The 20038-nt window shown below is 36.6% G+C and overlaps 1 protein-coding gene across 5 annotated transcripts in view; it reads right to left on the bottom strand.

Annotated features, from left to right (window-relative positions):
• Nucleotides 1-4285: 4285 nt before the first annotated feature.
• ZDHHC14 (zinc finger DHHC-type palmitoyltransferase 14) overlaps nucleotides 4286-20038 on the bottom strand; it is a 113020-nt gene continuing 97267 nt past the window's right edge. For 2 of the 5 annotated variants that reach the window (XM_014286138.3, XM_005446552.4), the window contains exons 7-9: nucleotides 18712-18821; nucleotides 15585-15687; nucleotides 4286-5539 (exon numbers count right to left, since the gene is read on the bottom strand). In XM_014286138.3, coding sequence (XP_014141613.1) covers nucleotides 5138-5539; nucleotides 15585-15687; nucleotides 18712-18821 — 615 coding nt within the window. In that variant the 3' untranslated portion in view covers nucleotides 4286-5137. Of the gene's footprint in view, nucleotides 5540-8688; nucleotides 14981-15584; nucleotides 15688-18711; nucleotides 18822-20038 lie in introns of those variants that run through there. The other 3 variants (XM_027815769.2, XM_014286139.3, XM_027815770.2) reach the window with 2 other exon arrangements.

Below are 20038 nucleotides of genomic sequence, written 5' to 3'. Positions count from 1 at the left end.
TTTGCATGGTCAATAACTTAAGTTTCCCCATTAACTCCAAAGGGACTAAGATTTCATCTGTATTTATATGTACAGATGTATTTTCAAAACACAAGTAGAAAAAGGTATTAGGGGAGAGGAGCTTAAGGACAGATCAACTCCTCATGTTTTTTCTTACAACCCTCCTACAGTTGTTTTGTCTCAAAAGTCTGAGCTTATTTATCCTAATTTTTTTCCCCAGAATAATTTTTAAGAAGTTTCTCACAAATATATTTGAATACCAGTGAGCAACTGATTTTTTATTTTAAATTTTATTTAATAGACAGCTTTCCTCCCCCCCATGTGTTTTTTCTGTTTATACCCTTTGCCTCTTCTTCCACAGCTTGCAGGTAATTCCTCTTTTCTTTCATGTCCTTTACTAATCTCTGTTCTGCTTTCACTCAGTCTTCTCCCTTTCATCTTCTTATTCTTGTCCTCTCTGACCTATCTTAGAAACAAACTCCTATTTTATCTCTTCATAACATCCAAAAGCTGTTCTCCTCCCCATCCTGCACTGTTTGTGGTGAGCTTTTCAAATTCTACAGTTGGATGTTAACAGACAGTTGCCTTCTGGTGACGGAACTGAATTGCTGTATCAACTCAGAATTAATCTAGATTTGCACAGGCTTAAATAGCTCACTTAATCCCACGGGTCTTTTGGAAGTCCAGGCAGTGCACTGAACCAGATGTCAACTTGCAATGTCTTTGCAGGCAGACAATCAAAACCAGGAAGCCCTGACCCAGATGGATCCTGAAAACTAGGACAGTTCCAGTTTAAGTGAACTAAATCTATGTGCAACTGTCTCAAACAGATTCCATTCGTATTTTGGGCCCAAGAATATTTGAAAGTGTGTTGAAGTATACTCCCTCGTTTCACTTCAGCCCTTAAAACAAAATCATTCAGGCAGCAACTGATTTTTAAAGCAAAGTCAGGCTGGTCTACAGCTGAACACACCACATTCATCTTCAGGGTACCACTGCTGATAAGAAGGGGAAAAATATAATAATGAAAAAAAACCAACAAGTACATGATAAGAGTTCCCACATATAATTTAAACCAGATGAGAACTAAAGTAAGAACTGGATCTCTCTATAACATTACTGAGTTGTTGTTCAAGCTGTATTGAATTGGGAACTAAAAGACAAACAGCAGCTTAGCCTTGTTAGTTCTGCAGAGATGCTCCTTCATTTAGTATTTTGAACATTAGGCAGTAATGTACTTACCATGGACTATTATACTCACTGTATAGATTTAAACAAATACAAAATCTGCAATATCACAAGTTGGTCATCTCCCTTGTACAACATGCTGCTAACGCATAGGTCTTTGGGTTTATGAGATCAGTTTGCTTCTTCTAGGATGATTCACTAGGATCAATCGCCAAACAGCTAATGTTCCATCTATAACATTATTTAAATGAATGTATTAACCACTTTTTGCAGAAATGTATCTACCTGTATCATCAGTTAATATGAACAGATGAAAAGTTGATAAAGGATGCAGTATATTACAAAAATAGAATATTTTAACATGTATTACATTAATGGTTAACTTATATAAAACTCCCTTTAAAAATAGAAATGTCTTTGATAAATCACAAGAATCAAGAGCCTTTAAAAACATTTTATGAAGCACTGTATTTCATTCTACATAGAAAATTATATGAACACCTAGAAGGGAAATTTACTTAAAAAACCAACAAAGCAGAATATTTTATTATCAGATAAACTATCCAGTTTTTACACATTCAAAGATTTTAATTTTTTAAGAAATAAATATTTACGTTCTGAAGGTATTAACTTGTACTTTGATTCTACATTTATAAATCAGACGAACATGGAAAGAGCTATTAGTACACTAATTGTCAAAGAAAAAAACCCATAGATAAACCCCTGGGCAGTACTCACTAGGATCATCATTTCGGATTGCTAGCGTGCACGCTTCATAATCATAGTTCAAAGTGGGAAAGAAAAAATAATTAAAAAAAATCGAATCTGTAGGGTGATGAGGTTACTTTGCTGACTCATTCCAGGTGTATATACCACTTCCAAGGAAGGGAGCGCCCACGACTGCAGACAGCTGTGATGGAGGCGAGGGGACCGGACCAAAAGCCCTGTTAGCGGCACCTCTTCAATCCACCTGCTGCTAAACCCCTGCCAGCTGTCAGTCACCGGCTGCCACCACCGCCACCCCGGAGGGGTTAACAGCCTTAGTTCCCGAACCTTCCAGCAGATGGCCTCACAAGGCAGGCCCGGCGGGGTGTGTGTGTGTGTGTGAGAGAGGTGGCACCATTTAGAAAAGGCAGATGGGAAGGAAAATACAACTTAAAATGACGGTGATATAAATACATAAACAAATTCGAAGTATTTCATTTATTCTCCAATGCCAAACTTAAAAACATAGGCAGCATGTTAAAAAAATAAAGCTGTCATCTTAAAAAACTAGAAGAAAAAAAGTCACCTGAACAAGTATATAACCAGCACATCTGTTTGAAGTAGCATACCTGTTTGCAATTTGTTCGGTAATTCTTACACCCCACTTATAAACAAAACAGCAGGTTCAAAAAACGATGGTGAAAAGTATGAACACGAGGAAAACAGCATAAAGACTCTAATCCCATCCTCCCTTCATTTCTTGTTAAAACTGACGCTATTTTATTGCGTGCACAGAGCTGAAGCGCAACTTTCTGCACTACTCCCTAGTGGCAATGACATACAAATGTTGTCACGAAGTTGGTATTCTTGGAAGCATAAAATCCACCATGTATTTCAGGGAGACTTAAAAAGAACTCTTTCCTTAAAATAGTGATCCTCATTACTACTGCTACAAGTTTTGAAACCACATTAAAAATATTTGACTTGTCCTTGCACATAGCGAGTAATGCATCCACAGTTAACTACCCACACACACGACTGAAATAATGATTCAGACTAGTACCGGTCTACAAACTCAAAGCTGGGATTCTCCACCCAGGTCTAGAAGGCCGGTATCTCCAGCCCTCAACCCGCTTTAATGCAGATGTTCATGGCTTCATGCATGAGAAGCTACATCCACAAAGATGAAATCAGTAAGATGAGCATCACTGGCTCTTCTTCAAGAGCAGACACAGCAGAAGTGCTGATACTCAGGGCCTACTGGGAGACCAGCCAACTGGGACATGTCAGTCACTACGGTTTGGCTAGTGCAAAGAAGACTGTCCCAGCTTCAGGAAAACGCTGGGAGGGTGACTCCAATAGCTGGGACAGAACTTTCTGCCCAGTTACAGCACTTAAAGTCACAAAGTGTTTCTATGTTCTCCACACCAAATTAGGTCAAAGCTAGCATCGTCAATTATAGAAACAGATTGCTTATGAAATCTTAGAGAAGTAGGGGTTTTGTCAGCATCTTGTTGGAAGCTTTAATAGCATGGGTGACTGATTTTCAGCAGGCTGACTGTCCTCAATGTCAACAATGACAGTTAAACCCAAAAGATTTTTAGCTTGGTGTCAGTAAATGAACCATGGTGAACAATACAGAACTGTTCAATTTCTTAACTGGTGAATGCTTTCATGCCATAGAAGCATCAGATAAAGTACATACTGCACTTATTTTGTCCTGAGAAAAGAAGAATCCAGGTTCCACATCCTGAAAAGCATGATAAATACAGTATTAAATCCACTAAACTTTCTTAGGTTAACTAAGGTTCTCTTCACCTGTCACAAAAAAAAAAAACATATATCAAAATATGTCATATGACATATGTCAAAAATATAAAAATGTCTTTAACCTTTTTGTGGTGCTTTACTGAAACAAAAACAAAAAAGCACAGAATTCTGTGAAGTAGCAGGGGGGTTGGAACTAGATGATCTTAAGGTCCCTTCCAACCCAAACCATTCTATGATTCTATGGAATCAACATTTCCATTGAAAATATTAAAGGACAAATATAAATGGTGATGGCTGGAGGCAGTTTTGGCTGGAAGCTGTCTGGTTTTGTCTTGAATCTTAAGCCCCTCACCCTTCAGCCGTACCATAACGAACACAGAATCACAGTCCAAGCAGAGGCTAACTCCACTGTTTCCAAAGAGACTTCTTACAGGAACAAATACACGTCTCAAACAAAACCACAGAAGATGCTGAAGCAATCCTAATTGTAACCAGCTCTTCCTCCATAGCTCTCATTTCATAATGTAAACATGTTCAAGTCAAATCTTTACAAACTATGCCAACAAGTCATGATTTCCCCCTCTTCCCCCAGGAAAACTGTGCAAGGATAACTGTACACATGTCCAGGAAATAGAGGATGTCATTTTATTGGAGGTCCACAGGTAATTGTATCACATTAGGGGGGTGGAAGAATCTTGTGGTATGGCACAACACAATACCTCACTCTAAACACTTAAACAGAAGGTTAAATGATATGCAACATGATCAAATCAGTAATTCTCCATCTTCTAGGCACCACTGATTAATTTAAAATAAACTTTAATAAATTGAAAAAATAATACAGTCCATTAATTTGTTTGTTGCACTGTCTTTAAATGAAACAGCACTTTGAAAGTCACAAATAAAAAAGCAGCACTTTCTCTTAATACCAACACCACTGTAACACATACTGTAGCGTGGCATGCAAATCCATATCTGCAGTCTTTTTTTTTTTGTATTAAAACAAATGGAATGGTAATTTTCTATCTCAAATATTAGTAGCATAACATGTAAGTGCAGATCATTCTGGCCACAAGTGTGGTAAGCCTTAACAAGTGTGTATTACAAGAGCATAGAACACAGAGCATGACACTTACATCCAAGAATCTCTCTTTTGTACTGTACACGGTGTTTGTTACAGGCTGACTTCCAACTTGCTGTACCCAAGCTTCAGGAAACAAGATTATTGACCATTTCTGGTTTTGTTTAAAAATAAAACGCAGTCACCATCAAAGCACAATCATTAACAACCTGGTCAAAAAAATGTCATAGCTCCACTGAAAAAAATAACGCGTCTTTTTAGTAGACTCCATTACGCGATAAAGTTTCCATTATAGGCATGTTACGAAGTCTTACAGTGGTACTGCAGTGTCATTCCTGTTAAGTAGAGATTTGTATAGACACCAAGAAACGGTGCAATGTTCAAAAAAGCTGTTCAAACTGAGCTAAGCTTCACAAGACCACGTACTGAGTCTTCATGCAATGAATCCTGGCTGGCTAGACTCAGGACGTGCATTGTATGGCTGTGTGTAATAGGACTTCCACTTGGCAGCATCCCAGGGGGTGACGGAGCTTCTTCAGGAGTGAGAAACTGATGACCTTCATGTTCCTCTTTTAATGGTATCATGTCTGTCAAACCTGTATCTGATGTGAGATTTGGCATAGAAGATGGTGGTGTTGGTTGCCCTAGAGTTAGAGTTGCACAAGGCCCACTGATAGAAGTCTTTCCTGGTAAAGGTAGCTCTTCACTAGTTATGCTTGGCTCACTCTGTAGTAGGGGGGTGGCAGCAGCCTGCAAAACGAATTTAGTGCTCTGAATGCACTGATCTTGGTCACACTGTAGAATGGAAGGGTGTCAAAATCATATAAGGCAAACAAAACAGAGAAAAAAGGGAGAATATGGACAAAAAGGTATGAAAAAGAATGGGATATGAAGAGAAAAAAAGAAAGCCATTAGTACCGTTCCATGGTTAGCCACCCAAAAATCCCATTGCATGCTGCCCGGGGTGGGGTGGGAGGGAAGCATGCATAACTGAGCCAGTGCTTTGGTTTACTACCGAAGTAAATTACGATAAACATTTAAAGTGTTCACTTAAGGGTTTTGGTAACCTTTAAAATAGTATTTTGTGAGTACTGTAATTCAAACGCTTTGCTTATTCTTGTTTGAAGCCGTCTGGAAAGCCTAGCTGTGTGTAGTTAACTGCACCAGGCACCTCAAAACCTCCCTCGTTCCAGGTGAGGTGAATCACTTCCACACTACTCGTTTTACCCTGGAGTAACTAGCAGTTCAGAGAGAGGCCCAAAGGCATAATCCAAGCATCGTTCCAAGTTAAAAAACAATTGGCAAGCGTCTTTTTTTCATTGGTTTTCACACATAGGAATTAAGGCACTTACAGATGTTTTGCAGAACAAGAATTCCTTTGATTCAGGTTGTTCTATAAAGTTATTGCTGACAATACAGCCTCTGAGCAAAAATCCACTCCCACCCCCCCACGCCCCTCAATTTAATACATACACACTCGAGAATATACTACACTATACTCAATACTTTGAAGAATGTGTAGAAATCAGGCAGCACTGCACATGTATTAATTGGATATCAACTTTAATGATTTGTAGGCTGTTTCTTGATTAATTTAATCTTGATAATGTGAAGAATCAAGGTACAAAACAGGTTTTCTGGCAAGCACTTTCACAATAAGAAGTCGAATTCAGCATTATATAACTCCAATAAAGCTCAGTGAGTACTACCAGGAAGGCTTTTGGCTCTACATCATTCCTAAGAACTGTTTACTCAAAATTATCATTCATTCCTTGAGATGAGAAGACAGGTAGGTGTTTCAATTATGTCCAACTAGCTAAGTGGGTAGTACAGCTACTGTCAGATTAAGTTTCTTTAACATAAACTGGCATGACTGTTGAAAGCTTCCAAGGACAATTCTCAAATCACAGCCTGACCAGTTATAACATCTGCAGATTTTCAAAATCCTGTTGGATTCATTTGCCCTGCTGTTCTCCGTGCAGAAGAAACACTGCAGTCAATGAATACAATTATAAATTCAATGCAGCAAACAAAATTTGGAAGCAAGCAAGCAGAATAAAAAAAAAAATGTATCCAGAGGTAAGACATGCCTATTCACTGTTGTTATTTCCCTTGAAATACATTCCGCTTTATGACTGACTTCTTCAATCTATATCAAATTACTGAAAGACATTACAAATCCAACATCTGTTCAAGATATTCCCAATCATAACCATTGCTAATAACATTACAGCAATTCCCTAAAACGCCCATTTGAGTTTAATGAGGCACCGTGATATACTCTATGCGAAGTCATGGAAAGACTTTTGCTTCTTTTACTGTATGAAAACCATCACTATGAATGCTTCCTCTGATACTTTCAAGTCCTTCAGTTCCACTGCTAAATAGCTTAATGATGGATGTACACATATTACATTCAGAAAGCCTGCAAGCAGACTACTCTGTCACAGTAGATAGGTAGTACCTATTTCAAATGTGTCTAAGTGGTTTAGGACTCCCACACCAACTACTTTTTGACAGGGAGAAGTCCGATCCTTACTCAGTTATCTATTTTCCAATTTACTTCCACTTTCAGAAAGACAAATGGACTGACATCGTGTTGCATAAATTCTGTTCATCTACGTTGCAAGTCATTTTTTCGCCCCAACAAATTATGATCAGCAATAGCCCTATATCATTTCAGCAGGATTACTCAGAGGCTTAAAGCCAAAACCTTGCATAAGTACCTTACAAAGAAGAAAACTGTCAGCATCTTTTAAAGTCAAGCTTTCAATTAGTAATTCAGTGTGAATAACTCATTCTTGATTAATATACTGTTATTCATGCCTGCTTATTTCCATTAAACTACAGCCCTTCAACCAACCTTACTATGCAGAACTCTAAAAGCTGCTAATTGAATTTTGAAACTTCAAAAAGACCAACAAAATCCATCTTCTCTGAAAAGCAGTGGCTGAAGAGCACATTAAATAGCAAAGGAATCCCTATAACAACAGGGGTACATTGAAAACAAATAATGTTAGCAGCTGACTTACTGCTTTAGTGAAGCTCTGATCTTCAAAAGGAAATCATTAATGTGTTCCAGGCAATACAAGTACACAGTTTTAAATTAGGTGAATGTAATTTACTGGAGCTCATTGTATAGTCTGAATTAGTTTTCTTCTTACCGAACGCCAGTACATTTCAACGGAATCAATATCGGAGGATAAAGCAGCCTCATAAAGTTCCATTAAACAGTGTGTTATAAAACTTTTTCAGGTGCTCTCTTTCCTTCATTTTCCATGCACTTGTCACTTCCCTAAAGCCTCTCCTCTTATTCAGATACATTTCAGGTTTTCTTTTTTTTTGGTTCTATTTAACAGTGATGAACATGAAATATCTTAGAAAAATATAGGCTGTGAAAACAGCTTTCAGAAGTGCACTGGAGTGGGGTTTATACTAGAAAAGGGAGACAAAACCTGATAAAATCAGCACACAATACGGGCAGGCTACTTTTGAGTCTAAACAGCCAACACAAAACTAAACAAGGAAATCAGATGTGTTTATAGGGCTGGCATGGTGGCTTTTCCTTGTTTCCATATTTCACGCTTAACTAAATAAAATTTAGGGCCAAAATCTTAACAGCTATTAATCACGTGAATTATTCAATGCCAGCATTTCAAATGAAATAAAAAAGCCTATGACTGTAACAAAAAGGGAGCCAAGCATTGAAATCTAAAGTGCTAAAATTTTACTGTAGAAATTATTCCACCAGTACCTTCTTACTTCAGATCTACTGATTTTATTTTCCACTTACAATTTCCACTGTTTCAGAGGAACAGCAGATTCTGAAGTTAGGACAAGTTTAATAAGTTCTACAAGTAGAGAAGTTCAATTATGTATGTGCATAGAAATCTTTAGCCGTCTCTGTATTTATTTTCACATCACAAGGCACAAATTAAAGCAAATTAGACAAAACCTAAAATTCTGTGTTTATTTCACAAATAATAAATACAAACAACTAAAGAAACAAGGTATTTTTTCTGAAGAAAGTCTCATTTTTTTTCTAAGCTACACAAAACATACACGTTAACACAGTTGTTGTACATGGCAGTGTATTTTTCACATTTCTAAAGCCAAACCCAGAGCTTATTTACTTTGAATTTTAAATTAACTCTGTAAATAATTTTCTAAACACTAGGAACAGTAAAGAATTGTTACAGTTTTCAGAAGACGGAGAAAAGCAGGTTGCTTTATCTCAGCATCTCTGAATAACGTACAAAGAACAAAAAGTTCAGGGGAGACCGACTGCACTGAATGACAGTGCTGTGAAGTAACAGAAAGGATGCTGCAGCGCCATACTAGACGGATACAGGAGATGGGTAAAGAGTGGAGGGATGGAGCTGTACAACTATCCCCAACACCTGTAGGATTGCACGCTCACAGTCATGGTATTGCAGATACTGTGCAACAACCGAGCCACAAAACCCACCAAGCCAATGGCTCCCCTTGAAAGTAGTACAGTGCACCAGGACTAGACCTATGAAGATTAACGCTTCTGAAGCCAAAGGGGAAACTATACCTGCTGCAGGGATCTTACTTCAGACTAGCTACTGTTTGTTCTTCTGGACTGAATGTCATGAATGGTTAGAGCACAGTGGGTGTATTCAGGGAGCACATCTTCTGAAAGAAATTCAGTTCATGTGCTCTGATACTGCTCTGCGATGTGAACAAAAATACAGTAAATAAGTACAATCAAAATAACTGCTACTAAAACATACCTCAACCCACAGCAAAATGCTGAAGTTGGTTTACTGCATGCGCCCTTAACCCATTTTGACTGTGAAGTAAAACACTTTAATGGAAAACCTCTATCAACCTTGACTACCGTAACGTTGATTTGGTAAGAGCCCTAAATTCTGTTTCGGGCAATGATAAATTGCATTTGTGAAGTACAAGAGTAAATATACAGGGAAACACACTCATAAAACTCCCAGCAAAGTGGGGCTCCTATCCTTGCTGATCCTTTTACATTCATGATAGAAATACTTACTCATAATAATGAGAATATGAAAAGCAAAAGGAGCAGTACGATAGGAGGCTCAGAGTTAATGTTCCCTGGATCAGCTGGGCTCCGATTTCCAGATCAGTGCTAGAAATCCTGATGTGACTGTTTGGGAGAGGACTTTCCTGGACTTCTCACTAGTAACAAATGTTGCACACGCACTATTATGGTTCCTACAATTTCAGTGGTACATATAAGTAAGAAAACAGAGTTTGCATCCAGGAAAATAGAGGGAGAACTGGAAATAAAGGAATTTAGCATACAAGGAACTACTTAAACACTGAAGAACAACGGCCTAGGAATGCAAGAGTACAAGTGAATTTCTTAAAATCAAAGAAATAAACCTGTCCTGACACAGAGGCAGAGAGAAGCAAAATATATCACTTTATAAGGAAGGTATTAGAGAATTCCAAGAGATACTATAGGAAAAATAAACCAAACTAATTCCTCAAAAAAGTGCATGGAGTGAGATAGATTCTCTTTTCTTCACAATGGATTACTAAAGAATAACATACCCTGTATCAAAACCCAAGAATCAACTCGAGCTTTTAAGAGAAAGCTAAGTGGTGAACGTGAAAATGAATTGGTTTGAAACTGCTGGTTGGAAATGTAGTGTTTTTCAAATTCAAAATTTAAAAATGAAAGGTTTTATTAAGAAAAATCTTGCAATTTTTGTTTTTTAAAAAGGAGCTGTACTACTCACACCCAAGCCGTTGGTGTGACATTTGATCCAAAGGTGTGTGAGATGTTTAAATGAAAGGAGTGTTGGCAGAAAGAGCATTCTATTGGGTTTTTTTGGGTCCCATCACCCCAAAGAAAAACAGAAACAACTTCAAAGGAAAGATGCAGTTCTGTCTTATCATTGGGTGCTGAGCTTATTTTTCATAAATACAACTACTTTTTAATTACCTTTGTGAGTTCAGAATATTGCTTTTTCACAACGTAACCACTACTAGGACACTATAGCACTTTTAAAAAAGTTACTATAGAAAAAAACCCTCACTTTTTGCTCACTTTCGCACTCTTCTGGAGCCAAAATGCTTCATGGAACCCCCCATGCACAGCTCCACCACAGAAGGTGCCAGGGAGGATTTCTTTGGTGGTTCTTCCCTTTGCCCTGGTAGCCATGTGAAGGACACCACAAAAGTTCTGCTACCTGCTTTCTGGGTTGAGATGAGGAACCGCTCGCTTTCTGCTACATACATACAATTTCTGCCTACAAGAAATTGTTAAATGCTAGAATTTGAGAAAGGTCTCTGTAAGGGGTTCGGCAAATGCATATAGAGTTTCCAAGATATTTACCTGCTAGCAAACATATGATGTCACCTCCTTCCAAAAGCTCCCCTCCACACCCCCCCCGCCCCTGATTCTTCAGAATGACATCAGTCATCAACAATAGCTTCACAAGGCTGGAAGAGTAGGCATCAATTTTATGAACCTAATCTCTACTATGATACATGGCCTTTGTCTCATCACTTTTAGTCATTAATCTTTTCATCACATCACTTTTAGTCATTAATCTTTTCATCACCATCAAAGAGTTCTACTCTCGCACAATTCTACTGAGGCTACAGAAGTGCAGATCCAGGTAATGGTAGCTGAAAGGTTTATGGTCAAATAACAACTTTTTTTCAGAATAAAAAGAAAACAAATCTTAAAAGAGAAAAAAAGAATAAAATATAGAGAAAAGTATGATTTCATAATGGGTGAGATACTGTGTTTCATGCAAAAAAAATTCTTAAGAATGAGAAGAGATACTTGCGCACTCAAACTAATGAAGAGCTTGTAAAAACAGTCAGCAATAAAGTGCAACAGGGAAATACTTTGGAAATACCAGGTCTACAGCTCATGAGTTCCAAGTGATCATGCTTGTCACGTGGATAAGGATATTAAGAAGCTGGCTAATGAATTTACCAGATTAATTTCAAATTCTATTGGAAAACAGATAAAAAAAACCACTGGGAATGTACCAGGAAAAAATAATTATATGTGGCTCCAGCCTTTGAAAAAGTAAATACAATTTCATTTCTTAGTAAAATAAGGGAGATACTAAGGAGAGAACAGGAGAAAAAACTCTTTAAAAGCTCTAGGGAAAAAAAATCATAGTAAGAGGCTATGAAGCGCTGATTAGAGCAATAACCCCGACTTTCTGAGATTGTGACAAACTGAGTCACTAGCACAAGTAGGGTAGCTCCTACATGAAATATTCTAAGTCTCAAAATTACCACAAAGCTGTTAAATACAAAAATAGTGCCCCACAATAGTATCCTGAATAAGAGATAATGTATTGCACTGAAAAAAAAAAAGTGTCTGGCAAGTTTAAACTTAACCTGATATGTATTTTGAGGTTTAAATGCAAAAATAATGCTATGCTAAAAGATGTATTAAAATATATAAAAGCAGAATATAATTCTAAGCAACCAGAGAGGTTTAAAGAATGATGAGAGGCTAGCTGGGTGAGGCACAAGAAATCTATTTAGAAAGACAAAAGCACTGAGTAAAAGATTTGAGGGAAGGGAAGGCAAGGAATAAGAGCAGACAAGTGTGAGAGAATATGCTCATTAAAATCTTCCTTTAATATCAATGGACAGGAGAGATATTTTAGCATGCTATATGGATTAAGAAGTATAACATCTAGACATTAAGATTCAGTGTAGAGATAAGATGTAATGCAATCTGGAATAAAATCCAAGGAGACACCCCATAAATGTGTACTGAAACACATCTCAGATTTCTAATAAGGTATTTCCTGTACTCAAAAGCATTAAACTTGCTAAAATAGTGTAATTATCCCTGATGACGTACAAATGGCTAAACCTCTGCCATTAAAAAAGTATTTATGGAATCAGACTATGATCTACACATGCTTTTAAGTCAAGGTATTTCACTTTGCTTGTCCTTATCTGAAACCAAATGAATACAAGCTGCAATACCAATACATCTCCTTCAAACTTGCCAGTTCTTTGTGGTGCACCTGCCTCACCTCCAAGAAAGTGTTTTTCATTTTATGCCTCTGAGTCCTCCCCAAGAGGTATGCAACCTTCCAGAAGGGAAGACTGGATCATATTCCATGTTTTGCCTAACTTTTGTCAGTGAGGACACAAGGTAAAAAGGAAACCTCTTCCTCCACAAGGACTTGTCCCTCTACTGTTTTGCTTCCACTAGAGTCTTGGGCTTGAGCTAGTCTATTATTTAAACCATCAATCACCAAAAGAAATTTCGATGTTTGCATCTGAACTTCTAGCCCAAGGGATTCTATACAATCTTACAGAGATTCTTCCTCTAAAAAACCCCCAAACCAAAACTCCACCAACCAAAAACCAAGTAACAGGATGCCGCATGTCTTGTTTTACTTCTGCCATAAAGTATACTCAACTGCCTTTCACTCAAGAACCTTCTTGCAGTCCTTTTCAGGGGAGAAAAAGTGAATGGCTGGTGTTCCCAGCACTCCTGTTCCCAAAATTCTTCAGAAAAATCTAAGATTGTGTACTGGGAAGAAAGCTGAGAGAAACAGATACTGTAAAGTCTGGAAAAGTACTATAGGGGTCACTTAATGGGAAAAGATTTTAATAGAATGATGAAGTTTTAATTTATTATTTCTGTCTAAATTTAAATTGGAACAGGAAATTTCGTAACACCAGAATAGTTGAAAACAGCTAAAACTAGCAGTAAGGTGAGCTAATTTTGGTATGGAAAAAAAAGGAAGTCTGTTTATGTAGATGAGATTGAGATCTTAACTATGAAATAGAGAAATCAGTTTTGTTGTTTGCTGCTTCATGAGACAGGAGAGATGGGAACCTGAAAGTAGGCACAGTGTCTGCTGAGAAGAGTAAAAACTTTGACCTTTGAATACAGAAAAAGGGAAATGTGAAACAAGAACAAATCAGAAGGGAAGTTACATCCCACTGCATTGCTGCCAGCAGGAAATTAATTTATAATTTCTTATGCTTTAAACAACTCAGGGAAAAATGCACGAGTTTACACAGGGAACAGAAAACAGTGCTAGAGAGAATGGGAAACTAAGCAGGTCTTTAACAGTTTGCAACAAAACTCAAGGGAGAAATGTTAATGTTGATAGCCAGCTGCCACTAGAAGCCAATTAGTTTTGGATACAGACCATGAATAATACCCTGAGAAAAATCACATCACAGTCTTAAAGATATTCCTCCATACCAAACATCACATTTTTCAAGCTTTTCCTGAGAGATCACTTTCAAGAACGAAAGCTACACATTTCCAAGTGACTCTGATGACTGTTAAAGAACCCAAGCCTTCCCCAGTTCAAGTAGTGTGATGTTCTAGGATATAAGGAGTTCAAATCCTTGCAGAATTTGCGTAATTACAGGTATTACACTCTAAATTCATAACAGCTACCTGTTTGACTTAAAGTAATACCATAACAGATTTCTCAATTTCTAGATTCTTTTTAGAGTCAACTTTCTATCAAACTGGCACAGGATTTTCTCATTAATATCTGGTAATAATGATAGTGTCTTCTTACAGTGCAAGTATAAATCTTAGAATGTTAAGATAATTTAATGCAAGGGGCTTATTGTGGGTTAATGATCCTTGCAAACAAGAAGCTTTGATAGAGTCAGAGAATTTGGGTAATCCCTGAAAGACCTCAGACTATTTCTAGAATGTCTCCCCTTTTTTTTTTTTTTTTAAACCCCTTTTCTCTTTTCAGAGTAACTTTTTTTTTTTTTTTTTTAGTAAAATTTGCATGGAGCATTACCTTGTTCTGCACCACTGCACCTCACAGAAGATTCAGAGTTAATACTGTGTCTCTAGTACATTTTCTCATTAAGAAGACTAACAAATATTCTATTTAATCCTCAAAATAATAAGTAAAAACAGCTTAGGAACTACAGCAAAAATTTTATACCAGTTTATCAGTGACACTAAAACTAATCTGTCTGGGAAGAGTGAGTCTTTTCTTCTTTTGTTCAAGAGAAGCGCTAAATTATGTCAGAAGGCCTTGTGGCCACCTCTTTTTTTTTTTTGGCAGAGGGAGCGTGTCCATAACTCATGGCTTCTTTGACACAGTCTTAGAACCCACATAATATAAAGATATGTGGATAACAATTCAGAAATAGGCACATATGTAAGATGCTTGCCTTTGGAAAAAGATCTCTTTCCAGTTATTCTCTTCTTCTTGGCACTGGAAATCCTATCTTCCATTATGATAGCCAATGCTACCAGCATTAAAAAAAAAAAAAAAAGGTAAAAACTATTGGCACAGTTTCAAAGAAGTTTAAAAGCTTTTGTTGTAACAATCCAGTTGCCATTTTTTGTTCATTGGAAGTTCAGTGTCCTCCTGCTCTTTCGTCTTTCTCCCCTAGAAACTCCTCTTTGCTCCTCTTTGCTTTTTAAAACACATTAGTCTATACAAAACCTCAGTGTACAAGCAAAGAAGGAAGCAGCATGAAGAAAGTGCCACACAAAATAACAGTCAGCTGGAAAATGATGAACCAGAGCAAGTCCATGATTCTTGAATATTCCAGTTCAAAACAGTTGGCAACAGTACAAGTCAAAATGCCAGTATATTCAATAAATCAACAGTGTAGAAAAGCCTGTCTGTTTTTTTAGAATCCATGACCAGTAACTATTACACTGTAAAACATACATTAAAAAAAAAACAGCCTTGGGGTTTTTTTCTTTACTGTTAATAAACAAGTAATTCCACCCAGAGTGTCAGCTGTATCCACAGTTAGTTATTACTTGATTAGTTCACATGAAAGTGGAGAAGGAAAACATTCACAGGAATCTTGATGAACAACACTATGGGATGATTCCTACCATGTTGCTCTGAGATTGTGTGGCCCCGTACATAGTAATGCCATTTGATGGTCCTGCTAACTGTGCTGTATCTGGTTGTATAAATCCTCTTCTGTCAATTAAGCTACAGAATAAACAAAATAAAGAAAACCTGTTAGAGATATTTCTGATTAATAGCTACCTCCTTTCAATAAAAATAAAGAAAAATTGTCTATCATTTTCTTTAATACCTCGCCAATACCTTCACATGTCCCCTTTTATTCAACTGAAGTACAAGACTTCATTTCTACTCATCAGCAAGGTAATTGCTTCCTTGTAATACTACCTGCCACATAGTCCTATGTACTTTTCTGGATTTTTATCATAGACAAAAGATCTAGAAGCTTACCAGCAGATACCACAAACCCCAAGAATTTTAAACCACAGGTGTGAAAAAAAATTACAAAACTCACTAGTGCACTTTGAATCAGTATCTATTTTGAAGGTTTCCACACCTCTAAATTAAAGCTACTTAATCACAAAATTTAGAAAGCAAGCAAAACTTCTGTTCAGACACCTTACTTGCCAGGTGTTTGATGACAGCTACTTCAAACTGCTTATAGTGCTCCACTATTCTTACCAAAGTGATGCACTCATTTCTTATTTCCTCTAAGAAAATTTTTTTGAGAAATCAAAGAAAACAAGTAAAAATCTACAGAAGATTATATATATAAAAAAATAATGGAATAATCTTATCTAGCTAAAGATTTTGCTATAATTCCACATGCAATTTTACTCTCAGTTTAGGAACTATAAACATCACTTAGGTTCTGCTACTTAATACTTCCAAAAAGCTGAATGTACATATATCAAAGTACTATATTCTGCATGTGTATTAGCTCATATCATTTCCACACAAAAAAAAAACCCCAAAACCTTTTCAACTGTTTATGCTTGAATTAATTTGAAGTTGGGTGGGTTTTTTTGGTGTGTTTTAAAACATTTTTATTATATGTAGGTTTCAATTATAGTTCCATATATTTTTAATCATAGGCCAAAATTTTTCTCCTGTGACCTGAACAATGTTACTTTCCATGGAAAACTACAAATTTTACTACAGGATATAAAATTTTAACTGGAGGGTTTATGGTTCCAGTTACTAAGACATAATAACAGGAATGCCTTAAAACACTTGAGAGCTAAAGTCAGCACAGAACTGGTTTTACTTGCTGATTTATCGGACCTCTAAATTCACTAAGAGTCAAGATAGCTTCAGTTTTAAAGGATAAGAACAGGATGCTTAGAAAAATCTAAGGTGTTTCTCCTCTCAAAAGTCATTGAGGTTTCTACCACTTCAGAGACCAGTTTAAGCTTTCCTCATGAAGGCTGCAGGACAGGTTTTAATGTACATTCAAAACACTTAGAAATCCACCTGAGATTACAGTCTTCCAAATGGAAAGCACTTCTTCAAAAATCAGATGCTTAAAAAAGTTGTATCATTTATTATATCAGAGCACTAATTAGACCAATGCTGACAGTTATGGAACAAATTAAGATTTGAAAGTTACTGTTGAGGACATATAAAATGCATTCTGAATTGGGCAGAATAGGTTTAAAAATTAGAAACATGATCTTTAACAGAAGCAAGAAAAGTCTGCATTATTTACAGATCCTCTCTGCATTCCACTCTAAAATGCACGTGAACAATTTGAATTTAAAACTGTAATTGCCGCTAAACCAATTTGTCAGAATTTAAGGAAAAAAATAATATTTAGTGACCTGGGACACAACTGAGATTAAAAGTCAAAAAACCCAAGGTTATAATTTACATTTTACAGTCATTAATTTTTTTACTGTTGGTCACAAAGTATCTCTGTGCAGAAACTCTACATACTTCATCATCTGAATAAGTTACGTTGCTACATGGAATTTAAAACACAGGAGCCAATGCCAGTCAAACAAAAGAATCTGAAGCATAGCACTGAGGTTTTACGTCACATACTTTTATGGAAAGCAAAATGGCAGAATTAAAGGGCTGGCTTCAGGCACCATCCATAAAGGCAGGAAGCAGAGACAGGGTTACTCTTTCTCACCACAGGTATTACAGTGTTAACGCAGTACGTGGACATTTTAACTTAGTTGTCTTCCTCTTAGGGAAAGATGTCAGTCTCTTCTGTTGACCTTTGACTACTCAAGAAGAACCACCTCTGATATTCATAACAGCAAAGACAGAAATCCCAATTCCAATGAAACACCTTAGCCACTAGACTATAAAATCATTTACTTTCTTCTCCATAGTTCAGATTCATAACTACTTAATTCCAGACAAAGCAAATCAGCTTCAACTGATGAGTACGCCACAAAAGTAATCTACATCAGCTACTCTCCACAGAGGAAGAGGGCCTCTACTGTACATGTAGTACATGAACTATCTAACCTCTGAGTATTGGAATAAAGAGAGAATTAAATCTTTCCAGCCGCCAGGTTTATTTCTCTAGTCTCAGCTCTGTATTATATTTTGTTCAAGCTGGCTGAAAAACTATCTGAAACTTTGACTATACAAATATTTTGGATTTCAAAAGTCAAAATGTAAGCAGCAAAAGTTAATTCATTACACTTTCTCTGGAATCGCTTCGGTGTAAGATCAAATTCAGCCTAATGTGTATATGTTAATCATAGTATAAAGAAAAATTATTGTCCATTTAAATAAAACTGTTTACAGTGAAAAGACAAAAAAGGACAATTATCAAGCTTGTTGTAGAATTAAGGTTCCTAAACTTTCCTAAACATGTGACATTTGTTAGATATGTAGGAGTTTAATACAGTTTCAAATCGTCCATCATGCAACAGCTAACTACATGAAATCTTTTACTGCTAGGAGTTATTAACTGCAGTGGCAAAAGTTCAAACAACAAGTAAAAAAAAGTTATTTTCATTTTGGATGTCAACCTTAAATATATTTTACAGGATCTGATCACTAACTTCATTTAACCTCAATTTACCAATTTATCTCATTATTACTAAATAAAAATGTAATTAAAGCTTTTAATGGACAGTAAAACTAACCTTTATTTTTGTTGAGTAAACTCAAGCAATCACAAAGAATATTTTTTTTTCATCAATAATCATGTGGCTTCATTTACACTAGCAATACCTTTAATGCTCTTACCTTGGAGAGAGGGGCCCACAGAGTGCAGCACAGCAATTAGTAAAGATGTTGCCATAACTGTATGGATTATAGTTTTCTTTACCTCTTTTATTTGACCATGATCCTTTAATCTGAAGAGATATGAACAAGAGGCATCACATATAATACAACACAGAAAATGGATGAGGCAAATTAAGGGTTACCAAAGAAGCAACATGCTAGTTACATCAGAGGCAGATCAGAGAAAACCCATGATCACACTTTCCAAACAGCTTAGAGCTTTGGGCTTTAGGAAAGGCTGGACCCTTACAAGCAAGTGCATGCTTTACCCTCCACAGATTTAGGCAACCCAAAATCTCAAAGGATCAATATACTCACAGTAGGAATTTCAGCATCTAAACATAATGGTCTAAGTTTAATTTTACAAATGAAGTTGAAATGCAACATACCATTAAAGCCAGCAATAGAGCACTTTTCCATACTCTTGGGTAAGTTCTCAAGCTGCGCATTACCACACAACATTACCTTGCCTAAAGTTCACAAATGGCTTTAAAATATTATGAAGCAACTACAGACATTACTACCTTTTAGTGCATAGTACACTTTCTTTTAGCTAGTCATGCTCTTGTGTTTGTGAGATACTTGAGAGTCTGAGCAAAATGTGTTACTGTATTCAACTGGAAATGCATGCTTTAAATGAAATTACCAAACAGTTTACTTGAAATTCAGACATGTCACACTGTTGCAGTTCCCTGCTACCTGACTTTCAACAATTCAAAAGAAATACTTATTTGAGGGAAGGGGGGACAGTGGAAGCACAGCGGGTCCATCTAGACAGACAATGTTGGTCTAAACCTAATAACTGAGGAATATGAGTATCTTATCTGCCTTACTAACAAGGTAGATTTCTTCAAAGTCAAGCTACTTGCTTGGATACTTGATGCTGAGACACAATTCATTCTGAGCCTGCTTGGTAAGTTTTTTTTTTGGTTGATTGGTATTTATTGTAAAATCTGTATTTTTAACTGTGACCGTAAACAGTAATAAAACATGTGTCTGACACTCCCAAAGATGCTACTTCTATTTTTGCCAGATACCTATGAAAAAAGGTACAACAGAGAATTACAATAATTTTAAGCTTGCAGTAATTTGTTAGGTTACTTGCTAAATTCCAACAAGCTTTCTATACCATCAGCTACCTAGATGTTTTTATTTTGTCCTTTTGTTCACTTTCTATTTCTCCTTTTAGTTAGGGAAGGACACATGAAACCTCTACACACAGTTAAACATAATTCCACACCAAAAAAATGGAAATTATGTGTGAAATATGCAGAAATGAGGAAGTTAA

Source organism: Falco cherrug, chromosome 6, assembly GCF_023634085.1.
Source record: "Falco cherrug isolate bFalChe1 chromosome 6, bFalChe1.pri, whole genome shotgun sequence".
NCBI classification, from domain to species: domain Eukaryota; kingdom Metazoa; phylum Chordata; class Aves; order Falconiformes; family Falconidae; genus Falco; species Falco cherrug.
The sequence above is the reverse complement of the archived record's forward strand: the minus strand, read 5'-3'. Positions and strand labels throughout refer to the sequence as shown.